Source organism: Narcine bancroftii, chromosome 1 (genome assembly GCF_036971445.1).
Source record: "Narcine bancroftii isolate sNarBan1 chromosome 1, sNarBan1.hap1, whole genome shotgun sequence".
NCBI classification, from domain to species: domain Eukaryota; kingdom Metazoa; phylum Chordata; class Chondrichthyes; order Torpediniformes; family Narcinidae; genus Narcine; species Narcine bancroftii.
This window is the reverse complement of record NC_091469.1, coordinates 103,205,380-103,218,541: the sequence shown is the minus strand read 5'-3', so window position 1 is coordinate 103,218,541 and position 13,162 is coordinate 103,205,380. Positions and strand designations below refer to the sequence as shown.

The 13,162-nt window shown below is 46.8% G+C and overlaps 1 protein-coding gene across 4 annotated transcripts in view; it reads left to right on the top strand.

Annotated features, from left to right (window-relative positions):
• Positions 1 to 13,162, top strand: part of LOC138761972 (rab-like protein 6) — a 155,632-nt gene that overhangs the window by 136,299 nt on the left and 6,171 nt on the right. For 2 of the 4 annotated variants that reach the window (XM_069935024.1, XM_069935014.1), the window contains exons 12-13: positions 593 to 950; positions 3,711 to 3,888. In XM_069935024.1, coding sequence (XP_069791125.1) covers positions 593 to 950; positions 3,711 to 3,888 — 536 coding nt within the window. The remainder of the gene's footprint in view (positions 1 to 592; positions 951 to 3,710; positions 3,889 to 13,162) is intronic. The other 2 variants (XM_069935040.1, XM_069935030.1) reach the window with 1 other exon arrangement.

Genomic DNA, 13,162 nt, shown 5'->3' with positions numbered 1-13,162 from the left:
TACGTTTTGAACAGTGGGAGGAAGCCAGAACCCCCCCCAAAGAAAACCCACACAGACAAGGGGGAACGTACAAACTCCTTACAGACACCACAGGATTCGAACACCAGTCCTGATCATTGGTGCTGTAAGTGCGTTGTGCTAACCGCCATGCCAACCATACCTTGTCTTCTACTTGTATTTTCTTTTTTCAACCAAAAAAATTACTTACCATTACTTACTTTAAATTTCATCTCTATCCAGTACAAGTGTTGGTGTTGTAACTTCACAAAACTTTGGTAAGACCACACTTACAGTCAGGTCACCACACGACAGGAAGGGTGGGGCAGAAATAGGGTGCAGAAAAGATTCACCAGGATTTTGCTCAAAATGGAGGGCTGTAGTTTTGAGAAGTTAAATCGGATGGATTTATTCTCACTGAGGATATTTCTTTCTCCAAAGAAGATGAATGGATTCAAATCAGTCAAATATTTTCATTTAAAAAAGTACAAATAAGCTAATTACTGGCTCTGATGCATGAAAGTTTTCTTCAGTGACCCCAGTTAGTAGTTTAAAGTTGAGTACTCTAACAGGATTTCTTTCCCTTCCTTTTCAGGGCTTCCAAAAATGTTTTAAAATTCCAAGATGGATTCCCAACCAAAACCACTGAACAAGTCCCTGTCTTCAACTCTTCTCTTCCTACCCAACCCGAGCAGCAGCCCAGCAGCAGATACATGGCCTCTGGCCTGCCTGGTAACACCCTTTTGACTCCCAATCCTTCTCTGGCAACTCCACTAACTCCAGTGTCCACAGCACACAAGACCGAAGGCAAAGACCAGATCAAAGCTAAAGCACATGAGTGCAGAGAGTCATCCGAAAGTGACCCTGAAGGGCCAATTGCCAAGCAGTTGCTGTCCTTTGTACTGGATGACCCTGACTTTGAAAGTGACATTTCTGACAAAAAACCAAAGCTTGTAAGTTTGAATTGAATTATTTTATTGTCATGAGTACCACAAGACTGGAAAGCTTTGTTTTGTTTGGTATCCTGATGGCAACTCATACTTACTGTATAGACTCATAGAAAAGTCAAATTTTCTAGACTAATGTTAAATTTATGGAGTCAACTATTACATGCAAGATACTTTTGAGGGGCTGAAATTCATACGAGAATCAAAATACCGTAGCAGAAGTCCAAATGATCTCTAAACGAATAAAGAACAAAATCAGTGAATTAAAGTAATAATACAGTGTCAGCGCATCAAAACACACGTCCCACCAAGTAACAAAAACCACAAGAGTAAAACACGAAAGTGCAGACACCGAGATTGAAGTAAAAACAAAGGATTGGGGGAGTGGGGTGGGAAGAAAGGGGGAGCTCAAAGGAGGAGATGGTGTTCAGTAAGGAGAGGTGTGAAGGTATAAGGAGAGGTAAGGAGTGTTAATGGGGGGGAGATGAGCCTGTGGAATTCAGAAATGAAGATCTCCAAGCTGAGGTTGGTGTGGGAACTGGCAAGTGAGTTGGCGTGGACACAGGTACTGGCATAGTCAGGACCAAGGTAAGCATTTGGGTCATCGGAGATGTCGGGAGCTCCAGTCTCTGGGCACCTGGGACCAAGTGGCAAATCTGCGTCGAAGACGTCAGGAACTCTGGTCTACAGGTGGCCAGGGCCAAGGTGAGAAAGTAGGGTCAGCTTTTAAATGAGATGTATTGAAAATTTTTTGACCAAAATAGGGGGTTTCATGAGATTGAGTTTTACACGAGTATATCACAATAATAAAACCAGCACAGAGCTTTACTGTGAGTTAAAATACTGCAGGGTGAAGTTGTTAAAAATGGAACAGTCATCATCATTTGCTAATGAGAGGACAATGTAAGAGTTTGATAACAGCAGGAGAGAAACTATCTTTGAGTCTTGAGGTTCATGTTTTCAACCTCATGTATCTTCCGGATGATGGGAGGGGGGGGAGAAGAGAGTGTGAACGTGGTGGGATGGGTGTTGCCAGCTTTCCCGGGACAGTGGGCAGTATAGATGGAGGGTGGCGGCCTGACCTGTTTTCACAACTCTGCAGTTTCTTGTGGTTTTGGGTGGAGCAGTTCCAATCCTACGCAGTGATGCATCCAGACACGAGACTTTTTGTGGTGTAACTTAAAATTGGTAAGTAAGCTTGGGGACATCAGAATGCCCTTGGCCTTCAGAGAAAGTGATGTCATTGGTAAACTTCCTTGGTTAGAGTGTCAAAATGATTAGATCAGGGGAGGTTATTGGTGAGACTTCCTCCTAAGAATTTGCTCTCTATCTTAGCACTATTAATATACAGTAAAATCCCCAGTAGCCAACACCTACAGGGAACACGGATGGTGGATATGCAAATTTTCCAGTTGACTGAGACGTGCTTTTATGATGCCTAACTAATTCACCTACATTAGGAATAAACAGTGCAAAAGACAAAAGACAGTGCAAAATGTAAAGTAAATTGAAAAATATATCAGTATTGTAGTATTTAATTATGTAAAGTTCACTTTAATCAGATAATTCCTGTAGCTTACAAAATTTAAATTCTGCCACTATATCAGCATTGCACTAATTGCACCGCAATCATTATTAACGCCCCCCCCCCCCCAAGATTTACAGATAAAGCCTTACTAATACAATAATATACTAATAGAGATGAAGACTTTTAATAGGCTGGGATAAGGAGACACTTTGGGAGAGTCACCCCAGTGGTGAGTGGCATCGGCTGGCTCTTCATCCTGGATGACGCCATTTTATTCAAACACAACTTTGTTCGATCAGCTGCTGTAGGTGGGCACAACCAGGGCACTCCATTGGCTGAATATTTGCTTCCATCTTCACCAAGCGGTTGTGTTTTGCTTTGGGGAAAAGAAAGCTGTGTAGACAGCCTTGTGGGATACCGGTGTTCAGGATTATCATGGAGAAGGAACTGTCACTAGTCCTCACTGCTTGCAGACTACAGATCAGGACGTTAAGGTTCCAGTTGTAGATTGGGATGCTGAGACCAAAGTCGCAGAGTTGCTACACTTTAACTTCCTTCCTGTTTTATGATTTTGGGTGAGGGAAATGATCCAGTGGAATAATATGGCCTTTGGTTTTGGCAGAGTCGGACATACAGGTACTAACCCAGTTTCTGCACTAGTCAACCCCAACTGATCAAACTCCCAATAGGAAATAACATTTTCTGATCATCCTGGTGACTCATCCATGTCCAAACTGTCCTCGGCTCTGGGATGGGTAAAAAGGAGCAATGGGGGCTGCTGCGGGTGATGGGGGGGGGGGTCAGGCCAGGAAAAGGTGATTGGGGGTGGGTTCTGTGGTCTGGCTGGGGATGGGCAATGGGGGGGGGTGGTGTAGGAGGAATATTGATTGTGATTGGGGATGAAAATCAGCCCCAACACCAAGGAAATCTCACCTTTTTTTGACACGGAGCTCAGCATCCCCCCCCCCCAACCCCCCTTACATGCTGCCTTCTCCACCAGAGGTTAAACCATTCCATTTGAATGATGCCAAAGCCAGTGACATCACCTTCTGGGGTCTCTGTGATGGAACTTGTACCCACGACTTTTGAGAGAGTGAGAACCCGGGATGATGCCTGCTCTGGAAGTGGGGCAAACTGCAGCCTGCATGGAGAGCCAGGTTTTCAAACCCAACACCTTTTGCTTTCTGTTCCCCTAAATCCTCACCTGTTTACTGTTGCCTTCTGGTGCCTTTGTGCAGGAGGAGTTCCCTGTTCGAGAAGACAGCTCCGACTTCTCTGACAATAACTTTGCCTCAGCAAAGGTCACCGTCCCGGTGAAACCCCAGGCACGGCTCGCGATGAGGGCCAACGACCAGGACATTTTTGGCTTGGGCATCAGCAACAGAAGCCCTACAACGCTGGAGAGCACTGATGAAGGTGATGCTAGGAAGTGGTGCCCGAGAACTATTCTGGGCTTTAATGAGGGTGAAACTGGCTTTATTCTGGTACCAAAGCTTTGCTAGTGTTCGCTTGTTTCAGGGCGTCAGCCGATGGTGGCAAGTTCAGAATCAGAATTTATCAGAATGACATGTTGCAGCAGGCCTTACTGGTCCAAATATTGTTGTAAATTACATTTTTAAAAATAAATTAGTACAAATGAAGGGATAAAGTGAATGAGTGTCTGTGGTTCATCGTCCTTTCAAAAATCTGATGGCAGAGGGGAAGAAGCTGTTTTTGTACTGTTGGATTTTTGTCTTCAGACTCCTGTACCTCCTTCCTGATGGTAGCAGTGTGTAGAGGGCACTAGGCTGTGTAGTCCTTGATGGAGGCTGCTTTCTTCAGTTACCACTTCTTGTAGATGTTCTTAATGGTGTGAAGGCTGATCCCCATGATGGTGTTGGCTGAGTTTACAACTCTCTGTAGCCTTTTCCTGTCCTGTGTATTGGCACCTACATACCAGACAGTGATGCAACCAGTCAGAATTCTCTCCACAGTCCCACCTGTAGAAATTTGCAAGGGAGCATTCTTCCCCTGTTTTCCTAACTACCTTGTGAGCACTTGCAATTTCTCTGCTTACGTCCAGTGTAAATGTAAGGTCCTTGTATTTAAAGGGGAGTTTGGGGAGTGAATATGCTGAAGCTATTGCTTAGATTTGTTTTGTAGTGTCTTCTAAAGGCAACGCTACCGAAATGAGAGATGTCCACACACCAGTAACTGAACTTTATTTTGAATTAATCGCGCTGCTCAAGGAGACCACCCACTTCCTGTGAGGGGCGTGCTGGCCTTTGGAAGTGATGTCAGTGCGTTGCAGTGTCACTCCCTGACCAGTGGCACACAAGCCATCCCCCAGGCAACATGTGTCACCAACCATGGGCTTCTCGAGAGGGAAGGGGGGGTCCATACCATCTTGTGTCAGACACCTGGGGCGGCGATTTGGCCCGTCTAACTGCGCGGTTGCTCAGCCCGCCACACCAACCTCAACCTCAGAATCACTGCTACCCTTTAAGCAAGTTACCACACTGTGTTTGGGCGGGCGGCCTCTGTGTCTGACCTGGGGATCCAGGTGGGCTGGTCTGAGTCCAGATTCACTGCCTTGAGGTGGTCAATGGTAAACCTGTCCTGCCGCCCTCCAATGTCCAAGGTGAAAACGACACCATCATGCAGCAACACCTTGAATGGGCCTTCGTATGGGCATTGTAGGGGTGTCCCTTGCTGTCCTCTCCACACAAAAACAAATTCAGTGGACTGCAGGTTCGCCGGGACATGGCAGGGTGGAGAGCTGTGTCGGGAAGGTGACGGAGGTTTCTGTTTACCCGTTTGTTCCCTCAATTGCTGGAGGACATCTTGAGCACTGGGTTTTGGTCCAGGAGGGTTGAAGTGAATGTCCCCTGGTAAGTGGCTGACGACGCTGGTAGATCTTTTGATGCTGTGCGAATTCCTAACGGCACCCAGGGGAGTTCGTCCATCCAATTAGGGCCTTGAAGTCGAGCTTTCAGGGCTGCTTTCGGTGCCAGTAGAAACATTCAATGAGGCCATTTGCCTGAGGATGCTAGGCTGTGGTGTGGTGTAACTGGCTGCCGTAGAACGTGGCTAGGTTGGCCCAGACCGAGGATGTGAACTGGGCCCCTTGGGTCCAAGGTGTTGTGGGTCGGAACTCCAAAATATGCAACCCAAGTGAACAAGAAAGCTTTGGTGCGTCTCTGTGTCTTATGAGGCCAGTGGTATTGCTTCCGGCAATGGGTAAAACGGTCGATTACCGTGAATAAATACTGCATACCTTGGCTCATGGGGAGCGGGCTGACGATATCCACATGCACATAGTCAAAATAACACTGTGCCGGGTCAAAACTCTGGCCTTGGTGTGTCTGTGCACTTTAGTGTGTTGATAGTCCAAACAAGTCTTAGCCCACAGTAACACACAATATGTCACACAGTAAAGTCGGGCTCCCTGGTGAAGGACAGAAATCGCTAACCTTCAGGCTGGTGATGGCAGTCCAGTAGGCCTGGACATCTGCAGCCTCTGCTTGGTCTTTTGCTAGCTGAGCAACATCAAGCCCTCCTAAATTCTGGACGGTGAATTGGCCACCATATTGGATTTGCCTGTGACATGGTGAATTTCAGTTGTATACTCCGAAATATAGGAGAGGAATCGTTGTTGCCTCACCGATCATGGGTCTGAAACCTTGCTAAATGCATGGGTGAGTGGTTTGTGGACTGTATAGGCGACGAAAACTCTTCCTTCTAATATGCTCTGGAAATGTTGTATGGCCAGGTACAGGGCCAACAGTTCATGGTTGAACGTGGTGTAAATGAATTCTGGTGTCTGGAGATGTTTGATGAAGAAGGCCAGGGGCGCCACTGTTCATCGACCCACTGCTCAAGCACCACACCAACTGCTCTGTCTGATGTGTCTGTTGCAAGGGCCAGGGGGAGGAAGAGTCAGGATGAGCCAAAGATGCGGCCTCCGCTAGTACCGCTTTTGCTGGAATGCTTCAACGGTTTTGGGTGTCCACTGGAGCGTCTTGCCACTGAGTTTGATGAGGTAGAAAAGGGGTTGTGTGAGGGTGGCTGCTACCAGGAAGAAACGATGATAAAAGTTCACTATCCCTAGGAATTCCTGTAGGCCCTTTGTGATGCTCAGCCTTGGGAAATGTTGGATGGCTTCTACCTTATCCAGCATTGGTGTGACCCCTTCAGGTAATAAAGTGTCCCAGGAAATCGATGGTTACCAGGCCAAACTGGCATTTAGCTGGGTTCTCCTTGAGTCCAAATTCCTGCAACCTGTCGATAAAGCGAGTCAGGTGCGACCTGTGTGTGCTGGCGTCAGGGCTGGCGATGAGAATGTCATCCAGGTAGACAATGATGAAATCGATGTCCCTGCCAACCATATCCATGAGACGCTGAAACATCTGCGTTCTTTAGTCCGAACAGCATCCTCAGGAACTCGAAAAGGCCAAAAGGTGTAATATATGGTCATTTTTGGGATGTCTTTGGGATGCACTGGAATCTGGTGGTACCTTTTAACGAGGTCCACCTTTGGAAAAAATCTGGCAGCCCTGGAAGCCTCATGACGAAATCCTGGACAAGTAGGATGGAGCATCTATCTGGGACGGTGGCTTCGTTGAGTCATCTGTAGTTGCCACACGGACACTGACTGCCGGAGTTCTTCTGGACCATGTGCAGCGGGGACACCCAGGGGATGTTTGAATGGTGGACGATACCCAACACCTCCATGGCAGCGAACTCCGTCTTAGCTTGGAGGAGTTTGTCCTGCGGGAGGTACCATGCCCATGCTATCTCGGTTCTCTCGATGACCAAACAGCATCTGTTCATGTCTACCAGGAGCTCGTGTGCCCAGAGGAAATCTGCTCCCAGTAGGGCCTGTCCCACAAACATAATTGTACATTTTCAGTGGAAAACCATGTTGGTGGCATGGATTGTGACCAGGCGGGTGCCAAAACTCGGAATGGAGGAACCATTGGCTGCCTGTAGGGGAAGGTCCTTGAAATTGTGTTTGAGTTCAAATATGTCAATGGGATGAGGCTTATCTCTGCACCTGTGTGAACTAGGAAATCCCTCTTTGTTCGCTGGTCCCTGAGGTAGAGTAGGCCTTTATGTGTGCCAACTGCTGAGGACCCTATCGGCAGCCGGCCTGTCTGTTTTCCACCGCCACGCTTGACTTGATGTTGGGGTACAAGCATGGAGGAATGCACTGGCGGGTGTTATGGTCCCATTTCCAGTGGTAGCAAGAGTAATCACTTGGTTTGTCTGAGCACACGTTGAGTTGAGGTTGGGCCGCAGCTACTGCTGGAGGGCCCAGCGGGGTGCTGGGAAGGCTAAGCTGATGGCAGAGATCAGTTGTACATGTATGGATCTCTGTTGCGGGGTACAGAAAAGTCTGTCTGCTTCCTTGGCTACCAGGTATGGGGCACTGAAATCCATGTTGGATATTGCCAAGGAAACGTGCACTGGTAGTTTGGAGAGGAACAGGGCCTTGAACAAGAAACTGTTCGTGTGTCCATTTGCTAATACCACCATTTTGTGCATGAGCTCGGAGGGGTTCCTATCACCCAGGCCTTGTATATTCAGGATGCGGACGGTGTACTCGTGCTGGCTGAGTTCCAGGGAATTGAGGAGGAAACGCCGGAATTGTTTGTACTTGCGCTCCATAGGATTTCCCACGAAGGAGCTAACTTTTGCTGCAGTAGCAGTGTTCAGGCCATTGACGATGTGCCAGAACTTGGTGTCCTCTGAGACAATGCCTCTGATCTGAATCAGTGACTTGGCGAGTTGTAATCAATTCCTGGGCTGATTTGCCCTGAAGGGCGGCAAATGCACAACCACAATCTTGATCGCAGCTGTGATGACTGTAGCGGTTATAACATCCTGCATTTTGTCGCATTTGAGGTGGGTTCCAAAGACATTGGCAGCGCTACTGAAATGAGAGACATCTACACAGCACGAGGGTGAACCAGTAACTGAACTTTATTTGAATTAATTGCATTGCTCGAGGAGACCGCCCACTTCCTGTGAGGGCGCACTGGCCTTCTGAAGTGACGTCATTACATCGCGCCATCACTCCCCATCCAGTGGCACGCAACACAGAAGCAGCGCTGTCCCCCAGGCAACATATGTCACCAACCGCGGGCTTCTCAGAAGGGGGGAGGGGGGCTGCACCATCTTGTTGGGTGCTTGGAGCGGCGATTCGGCCTATCGAACCGCGCAGTTGCTCGGCCCGCTACAGTTTCTCCAGTGTGAAGATGCCTGGAGCATTCCAAACAAATGTGGAATTTGTTGCCACAAACAGTTCTGGAGGCCAGGCCATTGGGTGTATTTAAGATAGAGATTGATAGGTTCATCAAAGGTTATAGGGAGAAGGTTGGGCAGTGGGGCTGAGTGGAAAAATGTATCATTTCCTGACTAAGTGGCAAGGCAGACTCGATGGGCTGAACATCCTGTTTCTAATCCTATGTCTTGTGGTCTGATAGTCCCAGGATCTGAAGATTCACTAACTCCAGGCTACCTCTGGCCGAGAACCTCAATCAGCAGGTTCCTCTGGTGTGGTGACCCTATCTGCACTGTTGTAGCTTCTGGCCTAAAGTGTGTTTCTTTTCCTCTTACCAACTGTTTTCTGGAACAGAAGAGCAGGCTGTTGGGAGGAGGAGAATGAAGTGCTCATCTTGTAGCTTCTGTTTAGAATCATTGTATTATTAAATGTTGGCCAAAGGACATTTGAAGTGAATTGTTGAGGGATGTGGGCCAACCATGGGCAAATGGGATTAATGTAGATTGGCATACTGGTTATTATGGATGCGTTGATCTGAAGGGCCTGTTTCCATGCTGTGTCATTATTAATAACTGCTATTGGTCTTCTTGTTTGCCAGCTGCTGCTTGAACAGCTGGGCCTGTGGCAGTTCAAATAGCTGCAGTAATGAGAAGGACAAATTGACAGATGTTACTGGCCTGATGACTGCAGAAGTGTGTCCTGGTTTTATTGTAAACCTCTTCAGTAAGAGGGATAGGGGGAAATTCAAAACTATGTCTGAATTATAGGGGTCTTGCCCAGAATGCATCATTATCTTCCGCTGATGGTAGAGAAGCCCAGGGTAGGAGATTCCAGGGCACAGCTTTCCTCTCGGTGCAACACAGGCTGGGGCTGAGGGGCTGCTGCTGTGTGTTGGCCATGTCCTTGTGGAGGCCAGTGCAGCTTCATCATATTTCCAGGATGCGAATGAATGCAGGAAATAGGCTGAGGGAGCAGGATGAAGCAAGCTCTGAACTGATTCAGTTAATCTAGTTCATATGATTTTAATTAATTTAAAAGTGTATGCCTTTGCCTTATTATTCTTTTGATTTTAATTTAGTGGATATTTGTGAATGTCAAAGATCACACTCATTATTGTGAGGGCGCTGCTTGTGGTGTTCTGTCAGTACAGCCATGCTCTTGGGTGGTGGGGGGAGGGTTCCCCACAGTGAACTCTTTCTCTGTCCTCCCCCAGCCCCTTCAGTAGGGGGCAAGGTCCCACATATTTGCCCCCTTCCCCGGTCAGGGCAAGGCCCACACCGGCCCCCCTCCTTGGTCAGGGCAGCAAGGACCCATGATAGATTTTTCAGGCTGTCCAAAATAATGAGTTAAACAAAAAGCCAAACCCTCCTGTCACACCGTGGTCTTTGACATTTGATCTGTAATCAATCGTCATGGACTTAAATAACTCTGGAATTAGTGCAGGTTTGATAAGACTGCAGGATGGTTGTAAAATCAACCCTACAGGAGAGGAAGTCTGCTTCCTGAATGCTGCTGGATTGAATGCAGATGTTGTATATCTGACATAGCAATAGAATATGAAAGGTCTGGGACCTGAAATCATGACTACATTCTCCACAGAAGCTGCCTGACCTACTGAATGTTCCTAGAATTTTCTGCTTTTATACTGGGGCCTTCATCATCGATCTCTCCAGGGAGAGAGGGTGTATGCTATAATGTTCTATGGTTCTAGGTGTGGGAAATAGATCAGAGGTAGTTGTGGGCTTTGTTAGCAATGTGGGGGGACCCCACAGCTCATGAAGAAAGAGGAGATTTCAGGGGCATTTGTGTGGGAAGTCTCAACATTGGAAGAAATATGACAGGAATACAGGGAGAATGGAATGGGATTTGTACGAGAGACGGGATGGGACAAGTAGCCAAGGGAATTGTGGGAGTTGTAACCCTGTAATGCAGTGGTTCTCAACTTTTTTTCTTTCCACTCACATGCCACTTTAAATAATCCCTATGCCATTGGTGCTCTGTGATTAGTAAGGGTTTGCTTAAGGTGGTATGTGAGTGGGAGGGGAAGGTTGAGAATCACTGCTCTAGACCCACTTGTTACTGAAATATTTTTTGCTTGAGAAAAATTGTAATTGGCCCATTTCCTTTGGAGTTATGAAACAGTGCACACAATGAATCAATGAGGTACAATTAAAACAATGGTTTTCAAACTTTTTCTTCCCACCCACATTACCACCTTAAGCAATCCCTTATAATTCACAGAGCACCTATGGCATAGAGAATACTTAGTGATATGTGAGTGGAAATAAAAACATTGAGAACCACTGCTGTAATGGATGTTTGATTCTGTCCTGTGACCCGAGACCTTCCACATAGGTGCTTCTTTCTTCCTGATCTCTAGCTTTCCTTCTATAAGTGTTTAAATCTTTGATCTCGTGTGCATTTCTGCTTTTTCCCTTTCCCCTGGTTAGAGTAAGGATTGAGTTCCTTGGTTATCACTTTGCCCACCAGTTTCCAGATTTAATTTGATCCACTTTGATGAGATTCCTCTAAGAGACACTCTGCTCTCCCCTTTCAGTGCTTCAAAGGGATCATTACCTGTGTGCCCTCTGCTGCCATGAGACACTCTACCCTGGAGCTCTCCAATGCAGCTGCAATAGATGCCTCTTCCTCCATCCAGGGACCCAGTCTTTCCGTATGCAGCAGTGATTTGTTTGCACTTCTTCCAATCTAATGGATTGCACTCATTGTTCACAATGGTCCCCTTTACATTAGAAAACCAAACGCTGAGTGGTAACCACTGACCAACTATGTTCAGTCCACAGGAGGGACCTGAGCATCTAGTTGCCTGCAGCTTTAGCTCTCTAAGTCCCCTCAATCTGTCTGCAACCTGCACTATTATAATAAGGCCCAACATAAATTTGAGGGAAAGTACCTCATCTTTTGTCTGAAAATAGAATTCAACAATTTTGAGTCACTCATTTACCCTATCTTCAAATTCAACATTAAATTCCTGGGTGTCAACATCTCTGAGGATCTTTCCTGGGGCCTTCATTTTGATGCAATCATGGAGAAGGCTTGCCAGTGGCTATACTTCGTTAAGAGTTTGAGGAGATTTAGTATGTCTTCAAAGACTCTTGCAAATTTCTACAGGTGTACTATGGAGAGCATTCTGTTTGGTTGCACCAATCTCTGGTACTGAGATGCCGATGTAACAGACAGGAAAAGACGACAGAGAATTGTGAACTCAGCCAGCGCTATCTTGAGCATCAGTTTTTACTCCATTAAGGACACCTACAAGAGGGGGTGTCTCAAGAAAGAAGCCTCTATCCTCAAGGACCCTCACCACCCAGGCCATGCCTGCTTCAGGTGCTTTAAGACATACACCCAACGATACAGAGATGGCTTCTTCCACCTCCACCATCAGATTTCTGAATGGACACAGGCGCTACCTCACTTTTTATCTTTTGCACCAATTTATTTATTTTTAAAATGTAATTTGTAGCAAGTTTGCCGCAAAACAACTAATTTTGTGGCACATGTTCATGACAATAAATTTGGATTCTGTCTGCATCTGATCAGGTCAGATCATCTATCTGTGGCATTGGTTCTGCTTTTTTTCCCCTTCCATTAGTATGATCTACCATGCTGGGCATATTCTATAGCTCTGCATTCTGCAACTCTTCCATTTTTCTCATTCCCTGACTGCCTTCATTTCATAGCTTCCATGAACAAAGGACCATATTCACCCTCCATTCACCCATTGACCGGATGAACTAATTAACAGCTATCTCTAAGGCAACCCATGCCTCACCCTCCCTGTAGTTCCCTTCTAACAGATTTTCTCCCCTTCCCCATCCTAAGGAAGGGTCAACAACCCGAAGCATTAACTTGCTTTCTTTTTCCTCAGATGCTGATTGGCCTGTGGAGTGTTTTCAGCATTTTCTGTTTTTAGTTTATAGTTACAGCATCTGCTGGGTTTTTAACTTTCGAGAATTCCTAATGATTGGAGTGTACCCTTTAGAATACAGTGTGAGGCAGACTACATCAGGAATGAGAGCTGTCTCTGCTATTTCTGATTTTCTCTGAGGGGCAGCCTGATAGTTACAGGATAGTTCAGGAATGTAGTGGACAGTGATTGGAGGGAAAGAGAGGATTATGGGAGTGATCCATTGGATCCCAGAAAATGGCAGTCATATTGCATCTTGCAGGGAGTGGGGGGAGGGTGGAGTGGGGGAGAGTGAGGGGACTCAGAAGGGAGGTTTTTCTGTGAGCACCTGGTGGCAGAGCGCACTAACATTGTCCTTTCACTGATCTGGAATGCAGGAATTGGCTTGGGGGTGGGGGGCGGGGAGGCTTTGCCTCCAAGGCTCCACCTGACAGTTGTTCACTTAGGCAATGCCCATGGCCTCATCCTCCCCCCTGCCTCTTGCTGGAAGAAGCACC